The sequence below is a fragment of the Rattus norvegicus genome, chromosome 9, assembly GCF_021556685.1.
Source record: "Rattus norvegicus strain SHRSP/BbbUtx chromosome 9, alternate assembly SHRSP_T2T, whole genome shotgun sequence".
In the NCBI taxonomy this organism is placed as follows: Eukaryota; Metazoa; Chordata; class Mammalia; order Rodentia; family Muridae; genus Rattus; species Rattus norvegicus.
The window spans coordinates 83,795,161-83,817,294 of record NC_141542.1 but is presented as its reverse complement, the minus strand read 5'-3'; the positions used below and the strand labels follow the sequence as shown (position 1 = coordinate 83,817,294).

The following is a 22,134-nucleotide window of genomic DNA, read 5'->3' as shown; positions in this document are numbered from 1 at the left end:
AGTTTAGAAAAGAGGCTGAAGGAACACACATTCAGAACCTGCCCCACATGTGGCCCTTACATATACAGTCACCAAACTAGATAAGATGGATGAAGCAAAGAAATGCAGGCTGACAAGAAGTGGATGTAGATTTCTCCTGAGAGACACAGCCAGAATATGGCAAATACATAGGCGAATGCCAGCATTAAACCACTGAACTGAGAACGGGACCCCCGTTGAAGGAATCTTAGAAAGGACTGGAAGGCCTTGAAGGGGCTTGAGACCCCATATGAACAACAATGCCAACCAACCAGAGCTTCCAGGGACTAAGCCACTACCCAAGGACTCTACATGGACTGACCCTGGGCTCCAACTGCATAGGTAGCAATGAATAGCCTAGTAAGGGCACCAGTGGAAGGGGAAGCCCTTGGTCCTGCCAAGGCTGGACCCCCAGTGAACAGATTTCTTGGGAGGAGGGCAGTAATGTGGGAGGTTGGGGAGGGCAACACCCAAAAAGAAGGGGAGGGGTAGGGGCTATAGGGATGTTGGCCTGGAAACGGAAACCGGGAAAGGGAATAACATTTGAAATGTAAATAAGAAATACCCAATTTAATAGAGATGGAAAAAAAGAGAGACATTAAAAAAATAAATAAAAAAGAAGTAATTATATAATGAAGTCTTATCTAAGTATAAGAAAATTTAGTTCAAATTCCTATGAATCGTCACTTGTCAGAGTGAAAAATGGTCAGTCATTGACTTCATCCTATAATCTGAGAATGCAACGGGTGTTGACAATTAGTCACACTGATTTCACACCCTGAATTTTCAAGTTCTGAAGAAAGCTAGGACCATAGAAACCAAGGGAGGTCAGATATTTTGTCACTCTGCCTTTCTTCCAGTAAGGACTTGTTGCCCTACTGTGAGAAACAAGGTGAGGGGATTGTGTCCCACTCTTCTTTGTGTCCCAATCTTCTTCCTAAAGATTTTTACATCTGGAGACTGAGAACCAAGAAGTAAGCTCAGCAAGGGAAACTGACAGATCACAGCTTCCAATTGGCTTGACTACAATTTTGTCAAACTTGTCTCCCAATAGATCTCTTAACAATGCTACTTCTGGAAACTTTTATTCATGGAAGCAATTCTAAGTCAACAGCAGCCTCCCTGGTATTATCCCAATGACTTTCCAAACAAACCTAACTGACAAGAGGCATTTTAACCAGATCACCCATCCAGGCTAATATTAGTCTCAAGCTGGCCTGTATTTAAGAGTAGACACACAATTGGACACAATCGGCATGCAGCTGGATGTGGTGATGCACACATGAACTCATAGACTCTGAGAGACAGGTGCAGAGTGACAACGAGTTCAATTCCAGAATGGACTATATAGAAAACATATCACATAAGACAAAAAGAAGAAAAGGAAATAATAGAGGAAACGTAGGTATCTATTTTATTTGTATCACTAAACAGAAGTACAGCATGTAACTGAGCATGCGTTGAAACAAAGTTTATATGCACACACAAAGAGAGGAAATTTTCATGATTGACCTTAAACCAATGTTCAAATTATATCTGTAATTAATATTATCTCTCCCTTTTCAAGGCCACATTTGTATTCATCTACCCAAATTATTGTATGCACAGAACCTGGAAAAAAAGATCAAGAATTTTGGCCAATATGGATCTCAAGGAAAATTTATTTAAGCTAATTTAACCTCGTTTAGTCTAACCGTTATAGATACTATGAATCTGGGAGCCAATGAGGTTGTGAATAAGTTCTGTAAGGGTGCACTCAAGGTTCTGGGGAGATGGCTCAGCAGGTAACACACAGGCTGTGCAAGCATGAAGGCTGGAGTTCAGCTCCTCAGAAGCCTAGAGTATGACAGTATACATCCGAAACTCCATCACACGAGTGTGCAGACAGATAAGTCCTGGAGGCTCACTGGCCAGGCAGGAGGTTCCAGGCTGAGTGAAAGACTTGTCTCAAACAACACGGTGGAAAGCAGTAGAGAGAGACACTAGTTGTTGATCTCTGGCCACATGAATGCAGATAGGTAGACATACACAAAAGTAAACCTGCATTCGAGTGTTACTTGATAGAAATCTAAAGACTTTATAAAGAAGAAATACAAAATTCCCTATGGACTAATAATATTAAATGCTAGTTTTAACAACAAACTATTACAGGAATGTCTGTGAGGCTATAGATGTTTTACCACACAAATATTTAAAACTTTAAACCATTTTAATCCTCTGCTTTATGTAATTAATCTCTATTAAACTTCAATATCCATATGATGCCCATTCTTACGTTGCCTTTAGGATGAACATTCTAAACTAAGTTCAATAATGTGTCTTCTAGTATTATGAAACTTGGAATTCCTTCACCAATTAAAAGTAATTTTTATGAAAACATAATTTTGTGATTTACCTATATATTTCATTATAAATCCAATAAATTTTTGACATTCTTTGTGGCTTGCCTATATGGATCTCGGCATTGTGGTTCCACTGTATTGTAAAGTGTTTTAATCTTTTAATGACATTTTCTAAAGTATGAATATACAAAGATCATTGCCCAAACCACTCTTCAAGGATTTTAATTTGGTTTGAAAATTTAAATTCACATTGAAACTACATGTACAGGTTTATTTTCATTTTTGCATGCGGTGACTGGATAGCTTCAGAGGGCTACAAATGACCAGAATTCTCTACATTTTAAGACTTCTCGATTTGAGATCACATTTAAAAGAGTCAATGCTTCAAAGAACGTTCCAGAATTAGAACAATGTGACAAGTAATAATGGAAGTCACACAGCTAAATTTCCCCTCAAGAAGCTCTTCAAAAGTGTCCCTGGGGTTAGACTAAGCTAACTGAGAGAGTTTAGTCCTAGAAAGTGTATTCAAAATTGAAACAGAATTTATAATTAGCCTGTAAAATTTCAAATCAGTTTCTTGTTTATCACTGCTGGGCATTTCTTTGCATTCATTATGATGCTGTTTATAACCGTCCATTGATGCCCGTTTAAGGATCTACATCCCAGTGTCATTCCACTGACTTTGAGGATATTGGTCCTTTGCTTTGAATCAGGTATTTTGTGGGTTTGTGGTGTTTTTAACCCTTTATTTCAAGACACAGGAAACAAGTGAAATGAGTCTTTGCTTGTATTTGGAAATAGACTTGGACTTTTGAATACAGAAGCACACCGGACAGGGTAAAAACTAAAAAGCAGCACCTCTTGTTACAGCCACACAACAATGACTTCGTTGAAGGGGGGAGGGAAATATCTCAACAGCATTGTGCTGAAATACTCTATTTGTATACTTTCTGTCACCCATACCTAGAAGGAATCCTTGTTGACTCTTTGATCTGAGCCTCTTCTAAAAGTGCAAGAAAATAAAAGAGAGGAAAGCACAAGGGGTGCCATTGAGATAAAATTCAGGTAGATGGGGGCTCTAGCACAAACAAGGAAATCTCAGCGAGAAAATAGATTCAGCAGAGTCTGGTGCAGAGGCCTACAGCCAAACATTAGGTGAAACTTTCATGGAATGTTATGGAAGAGGGGATGGAAGAATTGTAGGAGCCAGATGGGTCAAGGACACCACAAGAAAACCCACAGAATCGACTAAATTTGGCTCATAGAGGCTCATAAAGACTGAATCTACAGTCAGGGAGCCAGCATGGGTCTGATTTAGGCCATCTGCATATATGTTAAGTTTGTGTAGCCCTGACTTCCTGCAGGACACTAACGATGGGAGCAGGGACTATCCCTGTTGCTTATGGCTGCTTTGGGGATCCTTTTCCTCCTACAAGTTTCCACAACCTTAAACTGAGAGGAGGTGCCTAGTCTTTACTCCAGTTTGATGTGCCATGTTTGGTTGCAGTGCCGGGGAGGCCGGCCCTTTTCTGAAGGGAAACAAAGGAGGAGGAAAGAATTGGGGGCGGCTGGGACTGGAAGAAAAGGAGTCAGGGGCAGATGCGGTAGGGATATAATCTGAGAGAATAAATTAAAAAAGAAATTTTAAAATATCTATCTGGGGTGTGAAAAGGGAGGAAGAAATTTGTATAATTGTATTATAGGCTACAGAATAAAAGAGATAATAAAAAAAGAAAAAAATAGCTGATATTGGAGGTCTGCTTAAAGTTCTAACCACATTTCCTGATAAACGTCTCCGTATGTAAACAAGAATGGCCTTGTTAATTTTGGTATTTACACATCTGTGAAATGGGCAGAGTGATGACACTTTTAACCAGACGTGTTAGTATTTGCAAATAAAATGCTGTGTGTGTGTAACTCTTTAAGCTGACTGAGCAACACAAGTCACAGAGGTTTGGATATAAAGCATTATAAAGGTAAGAATCCCCTTAAGCCAGTAGGAGGAATAAAAATGATTTACTCCGGGAATCTGTTATACCGAGGTAGAGTCATTTATCTAAGTGAACTATATGCATATCAGAGAAAATAGAGGCTTGGTGTGCTGTTTTCATTTTCACCACAGCCTCGAGCTATATAATTTATTTGATTTCTGGACTAACTGATGTCTCATAGCTATTAGTTCACTTCGGTACTCAGCCTCTTAAAACGTATATCTGAACTAAACTATGGAAAATAGGAAGCCTCAGGACAGATTTTTTTTCAGATATTTATTATGTAAATCATACAGTAAGTGAAATCTTATCTTTTTGTTTTTGGAGCTATGCTTTCAAAATATGGGTCCGTACATTTCTACTTACAGCACAATTTGTTTATCTTTAGAATAGTTGGTGTATTTCTTTGTATTTATGGATGCTTAACATTTTGGGATGTGTGAACATCGTGACTGTAGCAATCGATTAAGCCTTACAGCACCAAAGTCCCCTGGTTTTGGTTAAACATAAGCTAGTGTAGGAGATAAAAATCGCAGGTTAATTTTGAACAGCCCCACGTCCTGGGCATAGATGAGCAAAGAGCCAGATTCATGAATAATTTTGTTCTAATTAAATTTCTTATAAAGTATGGTATTCATGAAGATTCCATTACAAGTCTTCCTAAGTATATGTTTTTTTTAACAAGTTCTGACTATGCATATGGTATAGAACAAATGGTTCTGTATTTGGGAGTGACCAAATGGTATTAGCTAATTTTTACGTTATATTTATAAATTAGTATGGTCTGGCATTGGTGAAACCATCAAATTCTGTTCCCATGTATCAAACCTATTTATTAACTAATGACGTTTCACTACCCAACAACTACCTTAAGAAATTTAAAAGCTTTTCAGATGGTGTTTAATAAGTTTAAAAGACTAAATAAAGGAGAGTGACCTCCAAAGTATGTTCATGTTTTGACTTTGTACTCAAGAAAACAAGAAAGTGTAGGCCAGGGATTTCTATGCTATGACGTCACAGAACGTTTGACGCTGGCCCATGTAGCCTTCTCTGGGGCCCAATCATTGTAAAGACTTTGGGAAATACCGGTGATGTCAAGGTCTGTCGGTCTCCATCTGGAGATTGACAGAGACCTCCAGCTTCTCATTGCAAAAGGGACATGGACGCCATACTGCCGCTCTTATTCCTAACAAGTCAGAGAGACCGAGATGCTCTAATGGAGACACCGGGCAAAGGAATGATCCCCATTTCCTCAGCAGCTGAACCTCATTTCACTTCTAAACCATTAAAAAGCATTTTCAAGGATTGGGCAAAGGAGGCCTTGAGGAGAAGCCAAGGAAATATGAATCCAGACCAGGCTAGACCCTAAGACCCAGGTCAGAACGATGATAAGGCAAGGAGGTAGGGCTCAGCCTTAGGGAAAGTGAACCATGATTTGAACACAGAGCCCCTGCTTCCAGAAATTCTGCCCCCTGGAATCTCGCCCACTACCCTCTCTCCCAGCTTTTCCAAAAGTGCTATGCAAAGATGTGCAAATGTTCAAGGCACTGTCAGTTGTAAGCTAAAAGATCTGGGCTTCCAGAAAGAGACGGAGTATGAATAACATACACAAGAATGCAAAAGAGAAGCCCCCTCCCAACTACAGGAAAACTGCACCAAAAACATATACATTTATCTCTTCTCTGAACCAATTAGACAATAACCACTTGGGACTTGAACATAATTTTTATTGAAATATTTGCACTACCATGGATGAAATCCACCCCTAACATGCATGTACTAAAAATCTAATAAAGCAGCAAACCTTGAATATGTATGACGAGCTTATCTCATCCTAATCCTTACCCCCAAGTATTCTACAGAAAGACTCCAATATGCTAACATATTTTATTTTTCGTGAATGATTCTTGAGGCGATAGCTAAAGGATTCTTCTTGTAGGATTTTGTAGTCATCAGTTCCTACTGAAGTAAAGGTAGCTCCTTGAGATTAAGCTAGAGACGCTGCCTTATTGGGATCAGAATAGTCTTACAAAATACAACTTTTCAGAGGACTCTGTCACATGCAGATTGCCAGAGAGAAAACTTGGATGTTGCCTGGCTTAATTGAACACAGGTTCCTATTAAGTGTGACTAGATTAATATTAGAAGTTAGAGGTTTTTTTTTTTTTCTAATCACAGGGAACTCAACCTTTTCAGTTGAATACCTTTGCTTTTCAAGTTTATAAGTACAAGGACAACTGTCCTTCAGTCCTGCTGTCTTGAAGACTTGTGAATTTAGAATTCATAAACCTTGAAGCTTATTCAAGTCAGAGACTATGCATACAATACCACCTAGTTTTGCCCATTCCTCTTCTATATTCTTCCACAATGTGCTGATCTGTCCAATAATGAATAACTAGATAAGTTGATGGATAAAATTGAACATTTTGATATACTACCTGCTTTTGACTAATAACTGAGGCATTGAATATGTGTCATAAGATTACTCCTATCTCAATCCTTACCACAAGTATCATTCATTTTGGTGCTTGAGTCATATTTGATATAAAAGATACCTTATTTAATTAAAGTATTTAAGCAAAGTAAAAGTATCACCGTAAATGTTTAAGAGTTCTTATCAGGGTTCTTCTCATTGAAACAATCTGTGGTTTGTGAAAAACCATAAAAACCCCATCTAACCCTCTAGAAGTCTTTCTTCTGAAGTGAATGGAACACAGTTTTTTAAGTATTCATCTTTCATTTTAAATTGCCTTCTAAGCTTCAGTATTGAATAGTGATTATACATTCTCTCTCTCCCCACTACTTATGGCAAAGTCTAAGTTCAGAGACTATGTGAGCTGCCAAGGTCAGAATAATATGAAATGTATAACCGAGGCAAGAATCCATATTTTATTTTATTTCTCAGCCTCAGTGTCTTCAACAGAACTGTTCCGACTGGCTGAGTATAATAATGCACACTGGGCATTTTCAATACTAATAGAAAAAAGATTATGGTCTCTAAAACTTTCATATGTTATGGTTGTTGATCATTTATACCCTTGGTACCAACTTCTTTTACAACAAGGAGCACCTTGAAGTTCTTTCTTCTTCCCCATGAGTGAAACGCAATTGTATCCACTGGCAACACACACTCTGTAAATATTAGCCACAAGCAAATATGCAAGGAAGTGTCGCAGAAAAACACGGTGTGTCACAGTTGGTCCCACCTCCCTCTCTCATTCCAGGGAGAAAAAAGTGACCTCTTCTGACATTGAAAGTGCAACCTGGCTTACAGGGCAGTGCTTTTGGATCTCAGTGTCTTTCACAACCCACTTACTATCTGTAACTAGCTGTACTGTTACTAACCTTTCAAAGCTGCTCCTATGCTGTTCAATGACAATTATGTAAATACACCCTAATGACTTTTAACTATCTTTAAAATACTGTGCCCACCTCAAAAAGAATTAATTTGGATATGCATTTCTTAGAAATTTGAGTTTTCAAAGAGAAGGCAAGGGAAAAAAGCAAGCATAAAGGACTATTTCAAAATAAGTGAATAAGGACACAGGTCCCCCTTCAACTCTGTGGGACTTTAATTCACTACCATGAAGCTTAAGAACTTCCATTTTTCATGCCTGGCATTCCTCCAAAGTTCTGGCCAGTAATGACTGTGTGTGAGTAATGGCTTGTACACCTTGAAATGATGGCTTATTCCTCCTGAAAATTTGTCATTCTTTAGCTATGAACTATGGAAGACCCTTGAAGCAGATCTACCATCATGAGCAAGAACTGCTTTCCCAAGGGTCGGTCCACATAATTAGCTCTTGTCGTTGTGTGGTAATTGCTCTGTAGAGTGCTTGCTGAGTCTGGGGAGATGACTTCTAATTATTGTGGCCTCTACTAGTTTAACTAGTCAGTTCATTGCTCTGGTTTTAGCATTTAACAGAGACATGCTCGTCCTTAGCTACCCACTTCTATGAGAACAAGAACAACAACAACATAAAAAAAATGTTCCAGATGACCCAATACAAAAATATGACAAAGCACTTAAACTGTAGATGATACTGTTGTCATTACAGTTTCTTCTCTTAGCATGTGACTATCTTCAAGGCATTGAAAACACTTAACTAAAGCCAAACCACCATTCTCCATCTATATCAAGGTACTGTGTTCTTGTTGATAGTTTAGAATATCAGTTCTCTGATTGTTGGGGGGAGGGCGGTAATGGGGAGAGGATGGGGAGGGGAACAACCATATAGGAGGGGAGGGGGAGGGGTTAGGAGGATGTTGGCCTGGAAACCGGGAAAGGGAATAACATTCGAAATGTAAATAAGAAATACTCAAGTTAATAAATAAAAAAAGAAAAAAAAAGTAAATTGTCCAAATTGTTTGCACATAAATAGAAGGTAGTAAAAAAAAGAATATCCGTTCTCCTTTCTAACTTCCATCTTGTAATTAAAATGAATCCAAGATGGCTCTCTTAGGCTTCGTAAGAAGTTCTCAGGGTGGCAGAATAAAACTGATATCATCCCATCGATGTAAGTATAGTTGTCTTCCTCCCAACCCCTCTTCCCTCGCCCACCCCCTTTCCCTCTCTCCATCCCTCCCTTCCTCTTTTTCTCTCCCACCTGTCTTCTTATGTCCCTCTCTTCTCTTTCATTTTATTTCTTTTTCTGTCCAACTCCTATCCCTGGAAACTATAAGAACCTAAAGAAAGCGGTTGTTCCCACACATACCTGAATCCAAATCCTGACCAAAGCAACAACATAAGCAAAAGAACTTAAGGAGCCCCACTTGTCAGCCCACTATGCACACAAACTATAAACAGAATTCCCAATGCTACTCTACCTATTTTTACACAACATTTAAAGAGGAATTTTTTCTACATTTTTATAGCTCTTTACACTAAAGAAACAGTATATTAAAGCTACCATGATTTCTTAAGCTTTGTATTCAGAAAAGAAGAGCTTCCCTTGGTCCTGTGACTCAATGACCCAATGTAGGGGAATGCTAAGGAAGTGAGGTTGGAGTGGAGGATGGGTGGGGGGAAGGGAGTACTTTCATAGAAGCAGGGGAAGGGGGATGGGCTAGAGGGTTTGTGGAGGGGGAACTGGGAAAGGGGATAACATTTGAACTGTAAATAAATAAAATAACCCATAAAAACAGAAAAGAAATGGAAAAAAGAAAAGAGCTTCATTGACCAAGTTCCCATGATGTAATTTAGACTTCTCCAGTAAGAAATATCTTGATAAAGTGACAAGAAAGGGTAGAGATTCCTGTATGAATTTCATAACCAGAGGTGGGGGTAGGAGGGAAGTTGTTCCACTGTGCACTTGTCCTCTCAGCTACAGATAAACCTGGACAGACAGATTTTCAGCTGCTGTGTGCCTCAAAATCTGATTCTGCAAAACTGAGGATCATAATTTTTTTCCTCTGATAAGAAGGTTAAGAGATCATGGAAATGCTGTATTTCTCTATGTACAGGGACCTCCAATATTAAAAATTCATAGATGTTTTCCTTCTAAACTTTTATAATCTTATATGTCTAAAAAGAAACCTTTTCAGTCAAGCCATTATATAACAAATGCTTAACACACTGTGTCGGGTGGAGGGAGGGCATTACCTTATGTGCTTAGAACCTGCTTCTTTCCTTTGACTCACATTATTAGCAATAAAATCAAGGCATAAACTAAACTATAATAACATTTTTTAAAGTGTTTCTTTTTTCTAGTAGTATACTTATATTTTATTTGTTCAAAGGAACTAGGGTCATTCTTCATATTGGGTAAAGATCACTTTAGGTTTACTCAGAGAAGATTAAAAATAGTCATTTGCTCTATCAATGGATTCTGTGGTAAAGCACTTTTTAATAACACTTTGGAATTGTATTCAAAGCTGTATTTGCTCTGTCAGCACCCTCTTGGCTTCACTGCTAAACTGTGCCCTATGTATTATCATCAAAAATAAGAAACAGGGGTGTTACCTTCACAGAAAGGAGCCTGATGCCAGGTCTAGAGAAGTCCCACTGTCGCTTCGAAGTCACATTGGCCAAACCAAAGCCACTCTTCAGTGTCTTCACCACTTTGCATGCTGTCAAAATCCTCGTCATTTTGAAGATGTTTTGTGACTAAAATTAAATCACAAATATCTCATGAGATTTTGTTGTCCAATTTGCTTGTAACCAGTGGGAAGGAAAGCTGTGTGGAGACAGTGCAGTTGGGGCTGAAGGCTGACTGCACAGCGATCTTTGACTCCCCATTCATTCTGCCATTAAATAGCCCGTCTACAGCTCCTCCCCTCCTCAGCCCCTCCTCCCAAGCTGATGTCCAGAGATGTTCCAATGGACATGTCATACAAGTTGCAACATAACAAATGGCACCTTCTCCTGTGGAAATCATGTTACTGCTGCAGCAAGCAAGCTAGCCATCAAAAGAGTTGCTTGTGTAGCTGAATAACATGACCCAGGCGTGGTAAACAGCCTTAGGTGTACTGCTTATTTGAAGGACAGTACCTCTCTAATAATACAAAAGGTCACACGCTTTACTGAGTTGGAAATGATGCTTCGTTTACTTCAGAAGATATTTGGATTTCAAGAAAACCCAAACCTGGACACGTTCTGCTTGGGAAAAGATGATGGAAACCACATCCAGTAAAGAAACTGGAACTTTCCTTCACAAATAAACAGAAAACATCTGAATTATTTGGGAAGAGGATTACTAATGAAGCAGTATACTACAGCTTTATTACAACATTACTCTACATTCCAGATTTTAAAGCTATTGGTAACACTAATCAAAACACAAGAGAGCAAAGGAAGTTATTATGTACCTCTAAGTCTCTTAAGCCTGTAAATGTGAATAAAACAATAAGAAATGACTTAATAAAAACAATAATCTTAGTTACTTAGTGATTTAAGTGTCACCTAAGATAATCCAAGATTTGGACATTTGTGTTTTGACCTAAATAAAATTACTCAGTTCATCCTTTAGCCAAAGGGTCACATTGGCTGGCAGGGTATCTCATTTAAGCCAAGGCATATAAAGAGAAGAAAGCCCCACAACATCATTGCCAGATAGCCTCAATGGCCAGAAATGTAAGCAGTGGAGACATCTTCCTTAGGATTTCCATAATGAAAGGGATGACTCAAAGATATGATAATGTTAATATTATCAATGCTGGAAGGGGGAATGTGAGCCTATAAATAAATAAGTATCAAAGCAGAGTGTATCTCCTCTGTCTTGATGCATTAGTGTAGAAACATTCTCTGGGGTCAAGCTATTTGGAAAAATGGCTAAAAGTTTTAAACTCAAGATAGAAGATTCATACACTGGGATTCCATAATCGACCTCGAGATTGGAAAGCCCATATATAATGGGTAGTGAATAACATGGTGAAGGTCTTTGGAATTAAGGGCCCAGATAGACCAGACTCTACAACCAAACTGTCAGACATCACTACACAAAGGAGGAAACTGACATTTGGGCAGGGCAAAGGGGTGGGGCCTAGGACATGATGGGTAGGGATCACAAAAGCCAGGCAACAAAAATTTAAAAGAATAGTACACGTCATGATATTTTGAATTTTTCTGCATTGCTATGATTCTTTCCTTAGATAAGCTGCCTACATTCAGCTAAGGGGGAATGCATCATGGACACCAGTGATGGGAATTGTTTTAGAAAATGTACTGCCTAGAAGCCAGGCCATTGTGGGTCTCTAAGTTTATATAAGTCATTTGTCTGGGGAAATAAAATTATTTAATGCAGACTTTCCCTCTGTTACTCATGTTCTTACCATAGCTGTCACTTTATTTTCTTGTATGTAATCCCACATAGAGAAATAAAATCAAGACACTCACTACATTTGGAAGAGTTAGGAACATTCTAGTACCTTTTAATTTAATGCTAAAAAAGCATTTTATTCTTTCCCATAAATTAAAATGAAAATCCATTCTCTCTCTCTCTCTTTCTCTCTCTCTCTCTCTCCCCACCCCCCACCCTCTTGCTGGGGAGATGGTTCAATGGCTAGCGTTTGCTGTGCACACATGAGTGGGTACTTGAGTCCAGATCCCCAGGGCCTATCTAAAGCCAGACAGGAAGCTTCCATCTACAGTCACATTGCTCCAATGATAAGATGGAAGACAGAGCCACGAGAATCTTAGGAAGCTCATGGATCCCAGTAGCTTGGAATGTGAAAAATAGGGTGAGAGGGTGAGAGCATGTTTCAAACTAGGCAGAAGGTGAAGACCAACACATAAGATTATCTTCTGACCTCTATTCATATACTGTGCATACACGTACCTTCACTTATACACAGAGACACACACACAAATAAATATATGTGTATATGAGTATATGAGTATATGTGTAATATATATGTGTATATATAATCATTGACTAATACAATTACTAATCATCCTTTGAAAAAAGTAATAGCTTTCAGCTTTCCAAAGTATTTAAGTTTAGAAATTTGCAACTATAATATCTGTTATTGTAATAGTATTATATTGCATATGATGGTGAATTTATTCTCATTTTTATATTTAAAAAGTTGAAACAATTGTTTCACTCCCAAATATAACCTCAGTCAACATTTTGTATATTTACTTCTATATCTATGTCTATGTAAATTTCATAGCTCTAAAAACTTCAGTGGACTTGTATAGGGTTTTGTGAAGTAAAAGCATATCAAAAAGATTTACCATTGTTACAAAACCCTTTATATGTCTTGAAAAACCTGCAACGATTCCACTTTCCTTTCTTCCTATTGCTATTGTGTTACATATTAATGTTTCCATTTTGGTCAATAGTTAAGTTTCTTTTCAAAAATATGTGTCCATTTACCCACTGATTACAACTTAATCAAGGGACAACCAACCCCTTTCAATGAACACAGGCACCACCTTCCCTGGTATCTTCCCTAACTTTCCATCAGGGCAGTAAATAGCGTTTGGTTTCACTTAACATGTAGGTTACCACTGCGACTAAACACTGAGACTAAACACTGTTCGCACCACCTTTGTTCCCATTAATCCACTCATGGCAATCATTTTTGAAACAAGTTCACACAAAGCAACACTAAGGAGGCCTCCTACCAAATGTGAAAAGTTGAGAACAACTCATTGTAGAAAATAAAGGCCACAGATTCAGAATAAATAATAGCATTAGCAATTCCTCTTCAAGTGTGCAGAAACCACCAAACTTCTGACTTGCCAAGGAATGAATATGAAACAATGCTAAGAAATTGAGCCTCTTTCAAAGACCCAATTACATAGCAAGTATGCAATAAAAGCATTATGGAAAGAATGGATGGATGGATGGATGGATGGATGGATGGATGGATGGATGACTAAGTTTATATGTACTGAATTCCTAGTCTGTGATAATTATTTAAGAAGTAACAAACAAAATTATGTCAATAAACCCAAGAGGATAGAATGATACCTAGGAATCAGGGGGGGAAGTACTATTACTACAAAAGTCTTGTTAGAAAAAAACTAAGCTAGCAAGTGCAAGGCCCTGGGTTCAGTCCTCAGCTCTGGAAAAAAAGAAAGAAAAATCTAAGTTACAAGTAAAGCATGACTGGAAGGCAAAAAACTCAGAATAAAGGAAACTCAAAAACTCCCTGAAGAAAACCCCACTCTTGTGTTACATAGGGATGTGTTACAATAAAATACACAAGTAGAAAGGAGCCAAGTTCAATTATATGGTTCTACTAGTCGAAGAATATAACAGGGCCATTGTCACAGAAAGGACGTGGACAAGGGTGACTGTACTTTGAAAGGAAAAGATAAAGATTATACCCACATTAATTGCACTCATTTTCTTTGCTCAAAAGCGAGGGTACGCTGACAGAAAGTTCCTTCAAGTTTAAATATAAAGATTTCAACTCGCTTCCGTTGCTTACTAACATGTCAGATGTTGATAATGGCAACAGACAGATATTAAGTGGTCTGAGGAAGGTTTTTTCTAATGATAACCAGTGTCTTTGGAAACCCGATCAAGTAAGACATGCCCATTAAGAATCCCATTGCCGTTCTGAGGCCTAGAAAGTAAGGTAACAATTATGATTAATGTGGTTATCAATCTAACATTTGATAACTTAAACGTTGAAGTGATGTAAAAGAAGCTGAAAAATGAACCGAGAGAAGAGACCTTGTAAAATTGGATTCACTCAATAAGACCCCAAGGTACATGTGATTTATAACCTATGATAATAAAACAGCAATCACTTATAAACCCCCAAGTGTTTGAAAACACCTTAAAGAGAACAAGCCCACTAGTATATATAACATGTACTTTTATTCAACAGTAGTATATTTTGTTGTGCTCATTGCTGTGTTTAAACATTGTTGAGGGGTTGGGGATTTAGCTCAGTGGTAGAGCGCTTGCCTAGCAAGCGCAAGGCCCTGGGTTCAGTCCCCAGCTCCCGGAAAAAAAAAAAGACAAAAAAACATTGTTGATAGTTGAAAAAAAGTAGCAGGCACGACCTACCTTACTACAAGAGGTTTGCATGTACTCCAGGCTGACGTTGGTGCACATACAATTTGCAGAGAATGGATAGAAGTGGGCAGTTGCAAGTGAATTAGCCAAGTATGTTGAGGGCAGGTGAAATGAAAAGAAAATAGAGAGTTCCTTAGAAAGCTGATTCAGAATTCAAGTGACCTTGGAAAAATGAAGACACGGTCAAACAGAAACACAGTGGAATGAAATCCAAGTGGGTCAGATGTAAGTCAGTCCAAAAGATGGAGGAAAAATGTCTGCCAAAAAAAAGCTATAGAGAATTTTTTTAAAAAAAAGACAGATGTAGTGTTAATACTAATAGCAAGAAGTCCTAAGTTAGTCATAGCTGACAATACTTACATAAAGTATATTTAGAGCACAGAATCTAGAATAGAAATTAAGAAAATAAACTGAACACTTTTTGGAAAGTTAAATATTGAATAAAGATGTAAAAAGTACCACTTTGGTGACCACTAAAATTTAAAATCATGACATGTAGGGTTAATAAGCAAGCATAACCTTTAATGATGAAAATGGAAATTATTCAATAATAAATTTTAAAATATTACATAAGAAGCTAAGACACTAGTGTATGATTACAATATTTTAGCATATTACATATTCATATTAAAAGATATATATGAATAAATACATATTTAAATAAACTTGTTTTAGTAGTTCTAGTCATGCATAAAGTTAAGCAAGTTGCCATTTATTCTCATTGTGAGGTGCCTGCTTGCCCTCTCCGTTAAGCTTAGAAGCAATTCCTGGTTGTCAACTGCAGCTCCCGTTGTGTAGCTGATAGTGTGCCCTAGCACTGTAACTAGCTTGTCTAGCACCACACTGACAGAGTGGAGGTCAGGATCTGAACTCAGCGCCTAGCCAATGTCCAGCCTCTTCCTGCATATTAGTCATACTTGCAAAAAGCAGGTCTGATGGTGGAGAGTGGGGTGGAGAGAGTGGGCTGGGCAAAAACCAGCCTGACAGAAAGCACGTCCGAGAGTGGAAGGACAAAGAACAGATTTCAGAGCTCAGAAGCATTTATGCCATCATGTGAAATGAGGAGAGTACAACTTAGTGTCAAAAATGAAAGACAGAAGAAATTGTGACTTTACTTTTGCCATTATATATAAATTTAAAAATAACAAAGATATTAAAATAGTAGGAGAATCACACTGGCAATCTTTTGTTTTCGTAATTCAGATCAGGCAAATTGGACTGAGACTTGGCCAGATTTAACCACAATAGCAAATCATGTTCTCACAGTTTTCTACCTTATATCTTATTGTTCGCAACTTGTCATTCCAAAGCCATTGAGTTTTCATATTTGCTTGAAAATATGATCTAGAATAACTAAAAGAATAACCGATTCAGGAAGTATTTACTAAGAAATGCTAAGCTTATCTATCCATCAATGTACATCAGGAAATAGCTAAAAATTATTTCAAGAACACTGACAACATTTAAGTGTCTCACCTACATTTTATAAGTAAAATAGTATAAATTATATAGTTTTAGATAGCTAGAAAATAACCCTTTAAAATCATTTTCTGGTTCTTTCGTTTTATGTATATGAAAATCTGGCATCTGAGTAAATATATAGTCATCTCATATTCATGAGCTATTCAGTACTGAATAGCCTTCAGTAAAAGCATTTAGTTTAGTCTTTCTTTAAAAGGAAAAAAAAGGAGTTGATCTACACCTGAGTTCCAAATAATTGACACATTTTAAATAAGAGTGCTTTCATGAAAGATAAAACAATTAGAAAGATGCTAACAACTGCGTCCATTTAGCTCATCCTAGTCAAAGCATTTTCTTAAAACTTGACCAAAAACATGCTTACAATGTAAATTTCACCGGGTACGATGACTAAATGATCGGATACGTGCCCATTCTAACTAGTAAAATATTTCTACGAAAACGTTTTTTTTTTAAATACCGAATTCATCAGCAGCCCTTCTTTGCACAACGATTATTACTGCCAAAACCCTCCCATCTTATAATGTGCTGAACAGAACAAACTGCTCTGATGAACTTGTTTTTTCAACTTGTCAAGAGCAAACACTGATGATTTTGCAAGACTCGAAAGAGCAACCTTCGCTGTGAGGAGAGGTGGTGATCCGGGTCATGTGCCAGGACACTACTGGACCCTTTTAAATTCAACATGTGTGATGGTCACAGTTTCGAAGTATGTTGTGTAATGGGCTTGAAGGTGCCGACCTAGTGAAGCAAGAGAGAGCCGTTTACTTTAGAATGACGTTGAGGACTTATTAAACAGGCCATCTACGCACATTCTTAGTCCAGTCCCTTTAACAGGATATCTGATATAATAAACCAGACACCCTCTGTGGCCTCCTATTTCCAAGGGAATTTGATCTAGGAAGATGGGTTTCAGGTTCTCGGAAACTGGAATAATGCTTTCACCAACTTTAAGTTCTACTTTCCTAAAATGCTATTGCAGCTCGCCAGGAAAGGAATGCACAATTATTTCTCCCTCCAATGTCGTAGGTTAAGAATGGCATTATAGTAAGCATGAGTGCTGCTGTTGTTCCAGTTGTTGCTGCTGCTGTTGTAGCTGTGGAGGTGGTCGTGGTAGTGGAGGTGGTGGTGGTGATGCTACTGTTGTTTATAGAGACTTTTTTAGAGAATCAATGCTATGAAAGGAAAAAGAACAGATAGAGAGGAAGGACAGCAAAAGGAGAAGAAAAGAGGGCAGCTTACTGATCTTTGAACTCTACTGACTGCTAACTATTAGTCAAAGTACCGCCTTGGATCTCAAATTCCTGCTATGGCTTTGAGTATTGAAGAACTGGGATTTCTTTTCTGTGTTGTTCATTGCTGTCATTCGTCCTTCACCTGTTCTTGCCTTCACTAAGATTATTCACAGCTCAGGGAGAAAAAAAATATATATGTTCGCATCATTTGATTCTGGGTTAGAAAATAAAAGGTGTTCTTAGAAACGTCAGGAAATTCAAAAGCAAAGCAATCAATTTTTTTAAGTGAAAAACTGTGAAAAGATATCAAAATGTTGTATTTAAAAGTTACCTGACTAACTGGGCATTTGGAGATAAGCCTGTAAAATCTCAACACTTGGGAGAGGGGAAGGCCAGGAGTTCAAGGCCAGTCTCTGCCACATAGGAAGTTTAAGGCTAGCTTGTGCCTTGCCTCAAAAACTAAATAAATAAATAAATAAATAAATAAATAAATAAATAAATAAATAAATGTAATTGACTGAGGTGAGAAGCTGAGACTGAAGTAGTGTTCTAGGAATCTGACAAAAAGGATGATTACACATGTTTAAAGAGAAAGAGAAATGACATAATCAACATAATCAAAGCACTGTGTTTGTCAAGATGGTAGGTTAATGTGTTGCTTAAAAAAAGAAGAGTTTCTCAAATGTGAATAATAATTATGCCTAAAATAGTGAATGCATCCTTCAAATTATTACATATTCTGACTCAAAAAGTCACTTGCCCATGTCTGGTTTTCTACCGTTGTCTACTCAATTGATTCGTAGTTGACTGACTCAACAACACTTATCGCAATCCATCTACCTTTAAATCAAAGGGAAATAAAGGACTCTAAGGGAGTAGGCTCGTAACCTAGGAATGCAAAGGCTAGGATATAAAATGTTAACACTATCATAGAAACTAAGAAGTGGGTCCAACTCATCTCCAAATCTCAAACACATACAACTGTACAACCTAGAGACAGATTGATCCCCAGGCAAACCTTTAAATAAAAGACAAAACACTTTCAATAAAGACTTTTGTTGGCACGTTATCATTTTATTCTTTCCCTCTCCAGAGGATAAGGCTGGAACACTTGACTGTCGCAAAAGCTCCATGCCTTCACCCAGACACTTTTCGGCACTGTAATTTTTACTCACAAGTGAATCACAACACCTTGGTTGCTCTTTGAACACAGCACAAAAGATTTGGTGTCCATTAGGTTGGGAGGAAAAAGCCTTTCATTTTAGTTTCCTTTTTGCTAGACAAGGAAAGAAAATGTATTTATTGATTGTGAAGATACAATCCAACTTATCTCGATAATAAAAAAATTAAAATATTATAATGACCTGAGGACTAAGAATGCATATATGGTTAAGAAGTTTTAATATTTCAAAATTATGTTCTGAGTTGTCTATGTGTACAAACTGCCTTTGCAGCTCCTTCACATTGGTGTCAGAATAACTACCATGAGAGTTATGTTGTAAAGAGGAAGCACTTCCCTAAATAAGGTTTAAATGAAGTAAATGCTTCTATAATACAAAACTAGAAAATCTATTAATTTAGCAGTATTGCTTCATTTGCATGGTTATTATTCAGCCCTTAAATTTGTAAGTAGAATTTTGAGATCATATTCTAGGTGTGGGCAGGGACGGTGACACTCTTAAAATGGTTCTTGAGCATTACCGTTAAGACAGATTTCTGGCAGAGACTAGGGGAGGGGAAGGTCCAGTTCTGTGAATTCTTTCACTCGCCTCACTAGAGCAGCTGGCTGGACTCCAGACTGTTCAAGCACTCAAAACCCCAGGCGATATTTTTCTCCTCTAACCATACTTAGTTCATGACAGAGCAGGGGCAAAGAAGAAGAAAAAAAATCCCAAGAAAAAAAAGTGCATGATTATAAAATAATACAGCTAAGATACATAACTGATTCTTCAAGTGGCTTGACACTCCCTGTGTCAAAAACCGTCCGCCTTTTGTTTACTGAAGTCTTCTCTGTACAAAATGGAGTTGGCAGAGGAAAAATAAATAGAGCAGACTGTGACTCGATCAGCCAACATAAATTAATGCAACACTTTGCCCTGTGACGACATCTGAAGCTGAATGACATGAACTTTCTCTGCTTGCCTATATTCTACAGAATCTTTGAATTCCTACAGAATCCTGTTCTTTTTCTCTGAGACCAGACAAATTCTTTATAAGCATCTTGTTTGGATCAACCACCACATTGCAACCTTGTTTCCTACACTAATGCTACTCTTCTGAATAAAACTGTTATGTATCTCCTCGATGCTTTCTAACTACAGTGCCAATCTAAACCATGCAATGCCTTAGTTTCCCAAGGCTTTAGTCTCATTTCTTCCACATTTTGGTTGTATGATCCTAAATTAATCTTTTCCTTGCCTCTGTTTAGCATCAACAAATAGGTAGTAGTAGCAAGCATTACTTCTTATAATCTCTCTTTCCTTCAATGTTGACTAAAAGTCTTTTACATGCCAAGAGTGCTGCTAAAGGGTCTGAAAATAAAAAAGCACAGATGACTCTCTCTCTCTCTCTCTCTCTCTCTCTCTCTCTCTCTCTGCAAACTCACTCTCAGAGAGCCTTTACAGTTTATCCTCAGAAAAAGTCACATCTTTTCTAGTCTCAAGACTAAACAATAAAGAAAGACAAAGGGAACTCTAAACCTAAGAAGCTCAAGACCTCAAAACCCAAGTACAACCAAATCAATATTCCTCTCAGGCAGCCACACGGCCATGAAGTGTGTTCATACATGTCTGTACACCTCATAAAATACAAAGTCCCCCGCATCAGCTGTCATATCCCAACGGAGTTGACCCACACCCTAGGAAGTCCCTCAGATCCTACAAGTTCTCGAAAACAAAAAGAATCAGATATTTTTAAGCAGACAATTGTGGCTGGAAGTTGAGTTATTACTACTGAGCAAATTAACTAAACTTTTAGCATATTCAGTACTAAAAGATAAACTGTAAAATGAAAATCAAATGAGTAATTTTTAAAAACAGATGTTTTCTAAAAGTATGTAAAAGAAAAGTCCTTGATCAAGTGTACATCAGCATGGGCTTAGATTAATAGTCAGGGGTAGAAACATGAGTCAAACATTTTTTTAATAAATCAACAAATCTTAAATTAAAACCCCAAATGCTCATAAAACAACAAATATTTAGCTCTTGTCCCACCCAACAAATATACCATAGCATAATTACTAATTGACAGAGAGAAAAGTAAAAGTTCATACCAAATTATATTAAAGTTATAAGGATCTGTAATCAGTTTTCTCAAGAACTCCTCATCGAAATCCAATGAATTACTCAGCTCACCACTGTTGCTTCTTCTCCAAATCTTGACCGTGAGCAGCTAAGGAAAGGTGGGCCTCATCAGAATCAAAGCAAGCACATTTCTGACCGTCCAAGCTTAGACTCAGGACGGCTGGAAACAAGACTTCCATGTCCAGGCCCACGTCAGGACAGCCCTTTTTTAATCTTTTCTTCAGACTTGCAAACTCTGTGCTGTGTCTAGGAAAATAACTACTCCGCTACCTTGATACTGGACTCCGTTTCTCCCAGACCTAAGATAAGGCACCTTTCTTTATCTCCTCTGGAAAAAGAAAATGGCTTCAAAGTCCAGGAGACAAAGCATGCAGCAGTGCCAGTAGTATCAGAGGCCTTGTTGGATCACCTGACTTAGAATTACTATAGGAAGGAATGTACTAAACACTTCAACTTTTTAAAAATCCAAAATTAGCATTTTCACTTAGCAAAAGTGGTCACAAATGTCTCACAGAATGTCACTATTAAGTGACAATGATTGCCTTGCACATTAAGTATGCTTCAGGGTGACTTAACCTGCAGAAATATGCTACAATTTGCAACTTCATCTCAAACCTGGTAAAAATTTTCACCTTAAGGAATATCTACATTCTCACACTATTTAATTCTAATTAAACATAGTTGAAAATAACTTATAGTCCTAAAACTGTTTTAAGTAACATTTACAAATATAAGTGATACAAAGTTAAGTAAAATGTCACATAAATGTTCCTTTTACAGGAAGCAAGGCATCCTGGTTTGTATTCATCTCCTTTTGATATCTTTTAATCTTGGTGATCAGTAAAGTTAGGAGATTTTTAAGAGCAAATGTTTAAAATGAGTGTTAAAAGTATAACCATGTACTTACACAAGTCAACCATATATCTTAAACCTGAGCTTTTGTAGGAATTCATTCCCTTGCAGCTATTTAACTTGAGTTATTTAACATAGATAGATAGATAGATAGATAGATAGATAGATAGATAGATAGATAGATAGATAGATAGATAATGGTGATTATGGTGACAGATGATAGATAGATAGATAGATAGATAGATAGATAGATAGATAGATAGATAGATAGATAGATAGATAGATAGATAGACAGGCAGACAGGCAGACAGAAAACTGAGAACTGTGGCCTAACAGTGATCTCACCAGATCTGTGTATATAAAGGAGGAACAGCTACAGTTGCACATTTCAGGATGGAGCAACCAGTATCACAGATCTAATATAAAGTCAGTCCATA

General features: G+C 37.6%; 1 protein-coding gene across 1 annotated transcript in view; it reads right to left on the bottom strand.

Annotated features, from left to right (window-relative positions):
* The window catches only part of Cps1 (carbamoyl-phosphate synthase 1), a 122,306-nt gene extending 101,175 nt beyond the window's left edge, over window positions 1-21,131 (bottom strand). The window contains 2 exon segments of the mRNA NM_017072.2: window positions 10,314-10,457; window positions 20,815-21,131. Coding sequence (NP_058768.1) covers window positions 10,314-10,439 — 126 coding nt within the window. The 5' untranslated portion in view covers window positions 10,440-10,457; window positions 20,815-21,131.
* Window positions 21,132-22,134: the final 1,003 nt, after the last annotated feature.